Here is a 13,491-nt window from a genome sequence, read left to right as displayed (position 1 = left end):
ATGACTGAGGTGAAGTAAATTCTTTAGCAATTTCAAAGTCTTCATTGTCTTTGTTAAAGCTATGTCAAAAACATCTTCTACCAGATAAAGAGAAATGGTCAGATTTATTTGTGTGCTCTATATACAAATGATCAAATTAACCTAAAGCAAAGTAGCCTTGATTAGCCTTTTATAGGGAAGAGAAACTTGGGATACAGTATTTGGAGTCCACACATAAATTAACTTTTCTCAACCTACTACTCAGGATAACTTTTTCTCATATCATATATCACCTGAAAATTGTAACTAGCAGTAAAGAAAGTAAGTAATATGCCACATACTATATAAGATACATCCTTTATTGTCTTGTTTAATAATCACAGTCTTGTAATGATGGTATCATTAGTCTCAATTTATAGATGATGACACGAACTTCAGAGAAATGAAATAACTTGTCCAAGTTATAAAATCAGGGGTTTGAATATATGTGTCTATCTCTCTCCACATTTATGTTTCCTATATACCAGTTTTCATTATTTCTTGATGATAAAACTTTACCTTGTTGCTTGTAAAATACTGCAAAGAATATGTTAGTGAAGAACCTTTATTGTTAGACAAATTACCTCAGCAGTTTTCCAGTCGAAGTTATCTAAAAAGGATATAGATAAATATTTCTATATCTGCAGAGTATTTTTAAAGTTATAAAATTTGACTTGTTCTATATTTTTTAAACATGCTTCATTTGAGATAACATATTTTAGCATTTTCTTTGCCTCTTGTCAGGATGGAAAACAATAATTCTCTTGCTTGATTTAAAGTCATTATGTTTGACGATACTCTTGACAACCCAATTGCTAATATACCAAAGATTTTCAAGTTCTGTGCATCTGAAAGCCATTAATGAAGTTAGCAAACCAGAAGCTTCACAGCCAAATAAGCAAAGGTTACATAATCAAAGGAACTATCTATCTTTGGCATTGTTGGACATAAATTGTGTTTAAGAATTGTCAAATGTTTTATTTCTTTTTTCCTTATCACTACAAAATAAACAAGGTTGCACAGAAAACAGGAAAGATGCTTTTGAAAAGACCTTAGATTTTGTTTTTTGTTTGTTTATTTTTTTGTAAAAGAAAGAGATCAAAATGAGAGGATCCTTTGTATCTAGCATATGTTTGAAAAATGAGTTATTTTCACAAATTATAGAATTATTATTCATAATTACTTCCATAATAGTAAAGTTGTTTTCTATTATATTTTTGTTTATGCTTTTCATTTTGTTTTCTTAATAATATGTTATCACTATTTTTTGGTGTCTAAGCACTAATTTTCAAATAATATTTTATATTGGCCCTTTAATGTCAAAAATTATTATTATTATTATTATTATTATTATTATTTTAAATGTTTTTATTTATTTATATTTTTAGAGAGAAGAAGGAAGAGGGATAGAGAGATAGAAACATCCATGAGAGAAAAATATCATCTATCGGTTGCCTCTTGCACACCCTCTACTGGGGATTGAGTCCACAACCTGGACATGTGCACTGACTGGGAATCCAATCTGTGAACTCTTGTTTAGATGCTCAACCACTGAGCCATGCCATCTAGGCAATATTTATTTTATATGAATGATAAGGTGTAAAAGACAAGTCAAAAGTGACATTTGTTATTGCCTAGTTCAACAAACACTTCTCTGTAACATTTAGGGAACCGGGAATCTAGAAAGGAAAGTGATCGACCCAATTTGAACACAAATTAGAGATATGCAAGAATAAAAATCCTGATCACATGATGTTTTTTCACCAAATTTTTTGTTGAAGTAGATTTTTAATGCCAAGAATTGTTGAGCTCGGCCTGCGTTGCACAGTGGTTAAGTGTCCACCTATGAACCAGGAGGTCACAGTTCGATTCCCAGTAAGGGCACATATTAGCACAGCTTGATCTCTCACTTCAAGAGAGGTTTTCAAGAACAAAGGTTATGTCAGTTGTGAAGGACTTGAAATGTGTTATGCTTGTTGTTTCTGAGAAACAGAAAGGAGACCATTGCTGCAGTGTAATAAGTGTTTATTTATTCATTTCACATTCATCCCATGGATTATTACATAGAGAGCCGTAAGGAGGAAATGGGGATCTGCAAAGAATGGGATAAAGATAAAGCATAATTATAGTACAATTTAATTAAATTACCTGCATAGGATTAGACAAGTCATGTATTTCTACTTGAGTTGGAAAACATACATTTTGCAGGTAAAGCTAGGAGGAGCAAAAGTGGTTGTGAGTGAATCGCATAACATTCTTCACTTATCAAAAACGTATTCCAGTCCTGGCCAGTTTGGCTCACTGGTTAAAGTGTAGGCCTGTGGCCCGAAGGGTCATAGGTTCAATTCCCAGTCAAAGGCACATACCTTAGTTTCAGGTTCCCCTGCCCTGGTAGTGGAGCCTGTGGGAGGCAACCAATTGATGTGTCTCTCTCATGTTGATGTTTCTCTCTCTCTCTCCCCTTCCTACTTCCCTTTCACTCTTTCTAGAAATCAATGGGGAAAAAAATATCCTCAGGTGAGGATTAAAAAGAAATGTATTCCAAGTAGGTGTCACTCTAAAATGTAGACCTTTTTAAAGTTATGATGTCAAAGTATTCTCTGCAAAAGAAATGTCAAATAATTGCATGGGTTTTTATAGGCATTAAAGAGCTTACACATGTGTTTTATTAATTAATAAAATTATATAGGTTTCAGATGTACAATTCTATAGTACATCATCTGTATATTGTATTGTGTGTTCACCACCAGGTTCCTTTTTGAACTAAAATCGCATTCTGTTTCATTGAAGGTCAGACAATGTAATAATAATATTTTTTTCTATACTTATTCCTGGGAGTTTTTCAACTGAGATTCTGATTACTAAGTAAAAAGCAAAAACCAAATCAAACAAAATGTTTCCAAGAAATTAGAGGGAAAGTTACAGAGATTAAGCAAAGAAGTAATATAGTGGTGATTTAGTGTAACAATCCTTGACTGTGTAATAGGTTTTTGTACATCTAGGATAGACCCTTCAAAAACATCCAGTGAGCCTGTGTGTGCTGTTGTCTTGTTTGATTTTGATTCTCAGGGATACATTTTTTATGCTTACAGACACTAAAATGTACAATGGCCAGTCTTTTAAATTTATAAAACATAATGGGATCAGAATTTGGACATGGGAATAGTCTTAATATTAGCCCAACTAGTGACTAGCAGAAGCTGTTGTGGCTGTTGTGTTCTGAAGGATAAAGGCTGTTTAGAAAGAAAATCTTGGTTGTTGTTTTTTTTTATTTTATATGATGAATATTTATAACCAAGGACAAATAGAAATTATGTGCAATTCTGTCTCACTTGTTCTTAACAGCGGACCTATATTTCAGGTTCATTGTATTTCAGCAATTGCTGATTCATTTTAAAATCCTTTCTCTCTTTTGTATCTTTTTTTTCCCCTGCAGGATGTTTTCACTCCAGAATGCAAATTTAAGGAATCTGTGTTTGAAAACTACTACGTGATCTATTCTTCTACATTGTACCGTCAGCAAGAATCAGGCCGAGCATGGTTTCTGGGACTCAATAAAGAAGGTCAAATTATGAAGGGGAACAGAGTGAAGAAAACCAAGCCCTCGTCACATTTTGTACCAAAACCCATTGAAGGTATGAAATGAACTTCTTTTCTTCTTTAGACTCTGATCAGTGGAGTTTACTTAGAATGCAACACATCAGAACAAAATTTCCGAAAACACAATAGCACCTCTTCATATTAAAAAATAAAGAAAATCATATTACAACTACTTGGTATTTAGAAAAAACTGCTTGAATATGAAAAGCTAGAAATTGCTGAAATTAGAAAAGTAGTGGTAGTTACCATTTGAAATATAATTTCCTTCTTTTTTGAACACAACAATTTAATTCTTGGGCTACAACCTTAAGAAACCAGGAATACTATTTTAGTGCTTTAAAGTTTTCAAAAGCATTTTAGAAATTTGATTATAACCTAATCTTTATTTTTTGTGAATATATCTCACAATATAATCTATTAATATTTATTTGTATTTTTGAGGAAAGAAAATAGTATGTTATACTGTGATCAATAAGTATTAATTTACAGTATTAAATGTTATGCTCAGTTGAGCCTATAACTTTCCCTCCATTATTTAGGATAATTCTATTTAATTGATATTTAATATATGACTTATTTCAAATTGAGTAGTGGAATAAGTAATTTTATACTGAGGAAACTCACTCTTTGCAACTTCTTTCTTAAATAGGATGAGGCTATATCATTGGAGTGACCATATTTACTGCATTACTGCATCCAGACAGTTTTCTTTTCTTTTCTTTTTTTTTAATATAGGCTCTGAGAGCAGCAGTGGTCTGGACATGTACCAACATAACACTATTCTTCTTTAAATGTCATACACTATAATTACTTAAAACATTAGTTCAGGCTCCTTGTTCGAGGAAAGGAGAAAATTGAGGCAGTGCATTGCAATGCATTATACATTTTATTTCCATTTGATTAGTGGATATTTGGCCCTAAGATGTCACAGAGACATATGGTCTATGCCAAAAGGGTCTTGATATTTGGCCTTGTCCAAAGTACCCATGGAGACATTTGGTCCACACTGACCTATCTACCTCACCCCTTGCACCATTATCAGCTAGACTACTGAGAAAAAAGAGGGTTATTATTGACAGTGCAGCCATAACACAATTATTAGATCAGTAAAATGATAATATTTTTATATACTAACTAGAGGCCCGGTGCACAAAATTTGTGCATTGGGGGGGGGGGGTTTCCCTCAGCCCAGCCTGCACCCTCTCCAATCTGGGACCCCTCGAACATCCCTCTCACAATCAGGAACTGCTGGCTCCCAACCACTCTCCTGCCTGCCTGCCTGATTGCCCTTAACCGCTTCTGCTTGCCAGTCTGATCACCCCCTAACCACTACCCTGCCAGCATGATTGACACCTAACTGCTCCCCTGCATGCCTGGTCCCTCCCAACTGCCCTCCCATGCAGGCCTGGTCCCCCTCAACTGCCCTCCCCTGCTGGCCTGGTCACCCCTAACTGCCCTCCCCTGCCAGCCATCTTGTGGAGGCCATCTTTGACCACATGGGGGCAACCACCTTTGATGACTTGGGGGTGGCCATGGGGGCGGCCAATTTTGACTACATGGGGGCGGCCATCTTGTGTGAGGGTGTGAGGGTCCTGTAAATTAAAAGTCTAAATAAATGTTATGGGCTTTCTGAACCCAGAGATGTTTTCTTAGGTGTGGACATTTTGGACAGGACCAAATGTCATGTTTTGCAATTACACACACACATGCATACACACACACACATACATTATACTGTGATATTGATAGTATTGCTGTCCCCTAAATATCTAAAAGGGTCTGGTCAACCAGTATAAGACTAAATGCCTGTTGCAGAATACATATGACAGTAACAGTCAACAAACATTAGTTAAATCAATACCATATTTAAAGCACAGGGGAAATGTGACATTCAAGGTTCCTATTCTCCCTCAAACTTCCTTTCACACACTGTACTTTTAAGCACACAAAACTGAACTTTACTTTCTGCAACATTTTTTCACTAATATGTGCTCCATGTAGTTTTCTTTGTCCTTCCATGCCCACAATTTCCATGTTCTTATGTGCCTGGAACATGCCTATTAGTCCTTGTAAAAAATTGATTTAAGAATCAGTACTTCCATGAGGGGCTCCCTGACTTTCTTCAAATAGAATTAAGAATTCTGTCACCTTATCATTGTATACATTTCTCTCCCCTAGAAATTATCATATTGCATTCAATTTACCTGTTTTCTACTCTAGCTCCTCTTATCCATGGTTCACTCTTTGCCCCTTTTTCCTCATATCTCCTTGTATCTTGTGAGAGACCTGGCATATCACATGAATGAACAAATGAATGAATAGCTAAGTATAGAGATAAAGAAGAGCTACCTGATCCAGAGAACTTTGTACTGGAAATATGAAATGTTTCCTAACAGCAATAGTACAATGTAAAAAGAGATATGTCACACACTGCAGGAAATGCTGTACGGACTTAGGGAAGGAGCTTATCACTTCCACCAAAAGAATGATATCATGGAAAAGACTATGTTTAAAGGTACCTCAGTCCTAGGCCTGGGTCAGACCATTTGAGATGAGAGGTGGGGATTTGGCGGGACAAACAACTCCAGAAACCCCATGAGTAAAGGCAAGGATGTGCATACTTGTAAGGTTTTGCAGAGGATGCCTAAGAGATAATGTTTTGCATGGACAAACATATTGATTCTAAAAATGATGTTCTAGACAAGTTTTGCTTTTATCTTTGCACCTTCATTTATGCTTTTAAGTTGACATTTTGTTGTTGTGGTTGTTTTGCAAGTATTATATGCTCATTAGCAACTTTTGGGAAGTTCAGGAAAATGAAAATATTGTTGTGTTTTATTCATTCCTTTTATGGCTAATATATTTCATACTGACCCCCCCCACTCCCCCAAAAAACAAATAAACACCCATAACCTACCACCCTCATCACAACTGCACTGTGGCTAGTCAGGTTTCCTTCTGAGTCAATATGCATTTGGGAAAGAAACGTACACAATGATCATGTTCCCAGTTCCAGAGCTACTTTCATTCTACATTTCTTGCTACATTTCAGTACAAATGTGGAAAGAGATGAGTAGACATTTCTAGTTGTATATGTTGAATTAGGCTTTCTGCATATAAAACAAAACCCATGTGAAGAGCAGTTTAATCATAAAGAGTTTTATTTTCTCTCAAACTAAACCCAGATGGCATCTGTCCAGGGCCAGTGCTGTGTCCTTACCATTGTTCGGGACCTAGATGGCATCTGCCCAGTTTTCAGTGCCTCCCCTTATCAGTGGGTTGTACAACCATGAATCAGCACAGCCACACACTGTGCTGGCCCTGGATCTGCACTGATTCCCATGGAACAAACCAGCATCTTCATTCCAGACAGACGGAAGATGAAGGAGATGCTGTGCCATGCTCTCTGCAAAAAGGTCCCCATTTGCTGCTATGATACTTCCACCCCTCTGACCACAGCCTAGTCAGATGGCCATGCTTAGGTGCAAGGAAGACTTAGAATATAGTATTTTTTCTGGATGGCCACCCAACAAGTACATGTTCAGTGATTTGGGAAGAGTGGCGAGATGGGACTGGGACAATGAGGGGCCTCCGCTTCAGCCTGCCATCACCTCATAACTCCAATTTCCTAGCTTTCTCATTGACAGCTTTTGTTTGATTTTTTAAAATTTTTCTTTATTTTTGTTATTATATATATTTTTACTAGATGTCCAGTGCACAGATTCGTGCACCAGTGGGGTCCCTCGGCATGGCCTGCAGGAATTGGGCCGAAACGGGCAGTCCAATGCTGCCTGCTGCTCCTGCCTGCCACTCCCGCTCATCCCAGCCTTGCTGCACCTGCCACGGGCTCATGCTCAGCCATTCCCTATTGAAAGAGGCTCGTGCTGCTGCAGCAATGCTTGCCAGCCATTAGCTCTGCATCTGGTGCCCATAGGTCAGCTGAGTGGCACTCCCACCATGGGAGCGCACTGACCACCAGGGATCAGCTCCTGCATTGAGCATCTTCCCCTGGTGGTCAGTGAGCATCATAGCGACTGGTTGACCAGTCGTTCAGTCACTTAGGCTTTTATATATATATATACTAGAGACCCGGTGCATGAAATTTGTGCACTGGGGGGGGCATCCCTCAGCCCAGCCTGCCCCCTCTCACAGACTGGGAGCCCTCAGGGAATGTCCTACTGACGCAGTCTGGCTTCCCTCTGTAGGAGGTGATTGGGCTGATTAGGGAAATGTGCCAGCCCCATCATCCTGCTGCTGCTGCCACTGCCAGTGGCCGCAGCTGCCAAGGTGTTTTCATCAACATGGACTCCAGTCCCTTCACCACGAAAAAATGACAATTTTCTTTAGGCATTTTGCAGATGTGTCTTTCATAGGATATGACATTTCTTTCTTTCTTTCTTTTTTTTTTAGCCTCACCTGAGGGTATGTTTCCATTGATTTTAGAGAGCTTGGAAGAGAGAGGGAAAGACAGAGAGAAACATCAATGGGAGAGGGACACTTCAATTGGTTGCCTCCTGCATGAGCCCTGACCTGGGCCCCACCCAGGGAGGAACCTGAAACCTAGGTACATGCCCTTGATTAGAATCGAACCCAGACCCTGCGGTCAGCAGGCCAAGGTTCTTCTATCTACTGAGCCAAACTGGCTAGGGCAGGATATGACATTTCTTAGCTCCTCTAGCAGCAAACCTTAGTTTTTTTCTCCAGGAGTGTGGTGGAAAACCCTAGATCACCTTCTTCGATTCTTATTACCCAAGATACCAAAAATACTGTGAGTGGCGGTGTACAGGGAGCTTAGCCAATGAGTGGTCAGAAAAGGTGTTTCCTCTGCAGCTCACGCGCAGAGGCCCCCCTGTGCTGTGTCCACTGGGGTGGGGGTGTGCTCCGAGCCCTGTGGCGGCCACCAGGAACATGCCGCCAGCCCTGCGTTATGTCTGCCCCAGACCTGCCCAGATGCCCTCCCTCCACGGCCAGCCCACGGGACACTGGCCTTGTCGCCAGGGTGAAGATGCCAGCTTCCCGCCCCGGCCTCTATGGGCACCACTATATTTGTGATGGAGTGATGGTTAATTTGCATATTATCCTTTTATTAGATTAGACTAGTGGCCTGGTGCACAAAATTCATGCACATTAAAAGGGGATTAATTAGAGGGAATATTTTAATATTGCTATTTGCCCTTTCTCTATAATAGAAGTGTCAGAGATGAAAGAAAATTAGTAAAATGTATATGAAAATCTTCCTCCTGTTAGAGTCTGGGGTGTGACGTGGGACCCAGAGTCAAGTCCCCGCCCACCCACAACGCTTCAAAATCGTGCGAGACCCAGACCCAGCCGATCCAAACTCCATTGGGCAAGATCCAGACCCGGCCGGCCCCACCCTTGTCAAGCCGGGAGGCACAGTCTCAGGTTTCCTGGTCTGGTGCCAGGCAAGAAGCGCAGCCTCAGATCCCCCATCAAGCCCCGCTGTGCAGGGGGCCAGCCTGAAGTCCCCTGTCAAGCCCCACTGGGAGGGGAGTGTGGCCTCAGGTCCCTTGACCCAGTGCCAGGGTGGGGTGCACAGCCTGAGGTTTCCTGGCCTGGTACTGGGGTGGGGGGTGCAGCCTGAGGTCCCCCGTCAAGCCCTGCCAGGCAGGGGGTGCAGCCTAAGGTCCCCTGGCCTGGCACAGGGGCAGAGAGGCATGGCCTGAGGTCCCCCAGCCTGGTGCCAGGATGGGGTCATAGTCTGAGGTCCCCCAGCCTGGCGCCAGGGCCAGGGGCACAACCTGAGGTCCCCTGTAAAGCCCAACCAGAAGGGTGGGGGTGCATCCTGAGGTCTCCTACCCCGGCCCAGTGCCACGCAGCCTCAGGTCCCTGCTGATTGCTCATTAAGGCTTGTTACGGAAACTCAGTCTCCACTGTGGGTGCAGCCATCTTGTGTTATGGGGAAATCCCACCTCCACTGTGGGCACAGCCATCTTGTGTTACAGAAACCCTGCCTCCACTGTGGGTGCCTCCATATTTGTGATGGTGTGACGGTCAATTTGCATATTTCCTTTTTATTAGATAGATTTATTTCAGAGAGGAAGGGAGAGGGAGGGAGAGCCAGAAACATTAATGATGAGAGAGAATCATTGATTGGCTGCCTCCTGAATGCCCCACACTGGGATCAAGCCTGCTACCCAGGCATATGCCCTGACTGGGAATCAAACCCTGACCTCCTAGATCATAGGTCGATGCTCAATCACTGAGCCATTCCAGCTAGGCATGTTTTTATTTTTCTTATTTACTGATGCTTTAGGATAATTTTCCTTTTTTTTTCTGGGAAAAAATAAGGTCCATTTTAAAATCAGATTTACTAGTACTTGGATTTACTTCCAAGGCACTTTGTCTCTCTAGATTATGGCCAAGGACCTTAGGTATGAAGTATATAGAATATGATGAAAGCCGCTTCCAAATATGAGAACAAGAACTTAATTAGTTTCAGATCAAAGACCTTTTATTCCATAGAAATGTCTTTGCCTTTTGTCTTAGAAAGCAAGATTCACTCTTTTGAACAATACTACCTAGCAGCTTTAGAAATGCTTATTTTGTACAGTTATTGCACTATGCATATCTCAATTATTGCCTGTTCTATTTTTTATTCCATTTCTACCAAATAGATTCTAGTACTCTCCCTATTTCACAAATGTGGAAAATGAAGCCCAGAAACATTAATTTTCCCCAAATCAAGCAGATTGTAACTGGCAGAGCCAGAATTCAAACCTTCTTTTTAAATCTTGCTCCTTAGAAATAAAAGTTGTTTTAGATTCATGGAGACCTTCATGCTCTTATATTGTAACTTGCCTGATACACATGAAATTGGCCCATACTCTTATGCCTCATCTAGACCTTGATATTGTTAATATAACACAAAACATAAAAACAATTACCCAATAATTATCCATGAAAGTTATGTTTTTATATCATTAAATGATGCTTACTGGTTACCATTATTTATCAGAGTTATGTACACTTAATCTTAGGAGAACTTTTTTCTCCCTGCTAGGAACCCAAAACTACTCTTGCTACCACTATTATTACTACTATTACTAGTCTTACTACTTCTACATACAATTTATCAGTTTACCATTTGCGAGGCAACTTGAATACATTGTCTAATTAAATCTCACAATGGCCCTATGTTATTTATCCTTATTTTATTGATGAGAAAACTAATATTTAAAGTAATTAACCCATCCAAGATCACAGGGCTAGATAAATACGAAACTTGGATTGCCACCTAGGAAGCCTAGTGTCAATGCTCATGTACTTAACCCTTCTACTGTACTGCCCTTCAGTCTGAAGCAAGCCTATGCATATGCAAATACTCAGAAAAGTTGCTGAGAGCAAAGCAGAAATTTTATACCATGACACAACTTGAATAGTTAGGTAATTCTAAACCACACAAAATTGAGAGCATGTATATGATGATATAAATTCATATTGGTAGTTGATCAGATAGGATAGTTATGGGAATGCCATGTTAAAAGTAGGCAAGAATGAATTAGGAATATGTCACTTTTTCTGATGAACTTAACAGGCTTCATTTCCTACTCCATAGAAGAAGAATTGGGACCAGACGATTTCTAAAGTTCTTTGGCAATGGCATTCTGTGGTAGGCTTTATAAGCACTTTATTGTAAAACCATAGTCCTTCTTGGAACCCAGCATAGGATTTACATATAAAAAGATTCTAAACACATTTTCCTTATTGAATTATTGAATGAATACAGTACAATTTTATCAGCTATTTCCATAATGGGTGGTTTGTGACTTTTATTGGAGGGGGGTAGAATGAAAGACATTCTAGCCATAACACTTAGCATAGAGTTTTTTATATTTTTCTATAGCCCTCATCTGAAGCATATAACTACAAGACACTTTTAGAAAAGAAATGGAAAATGACAGCTTCATAAGAAATTAGACATATTGCTGTTTAACCAGAAAAGTTGTCAATTCTTTTCAGTTTGGTAATGAATTTTTATAAACCCAAAAACCCACCCCTAATACTGATACCAGTAGAGTCCAGTCCCATAGACACTAAATGTCCTTTTTTTGTGAAGGGAACCGGCCCTTATGGATAAAAGCCAGGGTAGGTTTGTCTTGTTTCTTTATTTGAAATAGCTCTGCCTTTTTTTCTGTCTCGCTGGTGATATCATTTTGAATGTCAGGATTCCCCAAATTAAGCTCTGCCAGCTTGAACACCTTTCCGTCCTACACTGATTCCCTGATAATACAGTAATTATCCAGCAGCCCTTTCTCTGCACAGCTTCACCCGCCATGCTGTGTTTAGAACACAGGAGGTGTTAATGAGGGGTTGCAAGGGCATCTATTCAGATAGATGGGTGGACTCAATATTTAAAACCATTGCTATATGCCTCGCACATAAACCTCCACTTCCATGGGTCCCCTCCCTTGGAATTTAAGGCAACAGTGCAGCCTTCACAATTCCCAGTGTTGCCCTTTGAGAGCATTGTTCACACCACAGATAAGCAACTCCCCCTATTTAAATTGTCTTGGTGGTGACTTCCTCCTTTAGTTTCAAATACAGCAGCCAGATACTCTTTGACAAAGAATAAGACACAGTCTCCTCCTTTTCACCTCCTTCCTACTCCCTGAAGCTCATTACTCAGCTCCTGCATGTGGTTTGGTATTCAGAATCTCGTTTCTTCCCCCTGAAAAGAATGTGTGCACTTTCCAAAGATGTAAGCTACAAGAACTTAATCCTGGGGGGAAAAAATAGATTTCCAGAGCCATCTGGAGTGTTCATAGATTCTCAGAACAAATCCCCAAAATGTTCTGATTTACTTATTTATGACCTAGGAATCAACAGGTTTAAAAGCTGTTTAAGTCGCCAAAACCGGTTTGGCTCAGTGAATAGAGCGTCGGCCTGCGGACTGAAAGATCCCAGGCTCGATTCCGGTCAAGGTCATGTACCTTGGTCGTGGGCACATCCCCAGTAGGAGGTGTGCAGGAGGCAGCTGATCGATGTTTCTCTCTCATCGATGTTTCTAACTCTCTATCCCTCTCCCTTCCTCTCTGTAAAAAATCAATAAAATATATTAAAAAAAAAAAAAAAAAGCTGTTTAAGTGATTCTAATGGCAACCAGGTTTGAGACTTGGTGTTCTCAACTAAATTTGTTGTTTCTAGGCTCATTTGGGTCAAATCTGGACATAAGCAAATATTAAAATTTATTCAGATTATTGTGATTGATATATTGGATTTAGCCTAATGTACTGTAGTGTAAATTGACACTCTGGCACCATGGAATTAAATATATTAAACAGGTTACATTTTTACATTTCTATTCCTGTTGAGATGGGGGCCTGTTAATGCTGGGTTAAATTATCACATGGAGTTAGTAGAGGTAGTGCCAATTATTCTTCTAAATTAATTACCAAGAAAGAGTAACCTAATAGAAAAGAATTAATCATGGATAAACAGATGCCTAATTGTTCTGATAAAAGTTTTGCAAGTGATTTTCTATGTCATTTTGAGAAAATAATTTACTTTGTTCAACCTCAATAATCTCTGAAGATAGAGTAAAAAATAAATCCTTCATAGGAATAATATGAAGATTAACCATTATAAGAAAGTTTTATTTCTAAAATCTGCCAGATCATTGAAAAGTGTCTTTTTTATTTTCCCTTGGAAATTGGACATTTTGTTACTGTGTTATGTACTGGAGAATGCTATGAGGGGTGACATTGAATAAGGGATGAGAAACAATGGAAATTGAATCTGGAGGGGAAAAAATAACCCCTTCAAAAACTGTGTAATAAGACACCACAGAACAGAATAAATAAAAAATCCTAAGGTAAAGCTCCAGTAGAAAGGACACCAGTGGCAAATTTATTT

The 13,491-nt window shown here is 39.5% G+C and overlaps 1 protein-coding gene across 3 annotated transcripts in view; it reads left to right on the top strand.

Annotated features, from left to right (window-relative positions):
* FGF12 (fibroblast growth factor 12) overlaps positions 1 to 13,491 on the top strand; it is a gene marked incomplete at its 5' end in the record, with an annotated part of 401,111 nt that overhangs the window by 371,849 nt on the left and 15,771 nt on the right. For all 3 annotated transcript variants that reach the window (XM_079767431.1, XM_079767430.1, XM_079767429.1), the window contains one exon: positions 3,455 to 3,653. In XM_079767431.1, the coding sequence (XP_079623557.1) occupies positions 3,455 to 3,653 (199 nt within the window). The remainder of the gene's footprint in view (positions 1 to 3,454; positions 3,654 to 13,491) is intronic.

This window comes from Cnephaeus nilssonii (assembly GCF_951640355.1).
Source record: "Cnephaeus nilssonii genome assembly, chromosome: 3".
NCBI classification, from domain to species: Eukaryota; Metazoa; Chordata; class Mammalia; order Chiroptera; family Vespertilionidae; genus Cnephaeus; species Cnephaeus nilssonii.
This window is presented reverse-complemented; position numbering and strand designations above follow the sequence as displayed.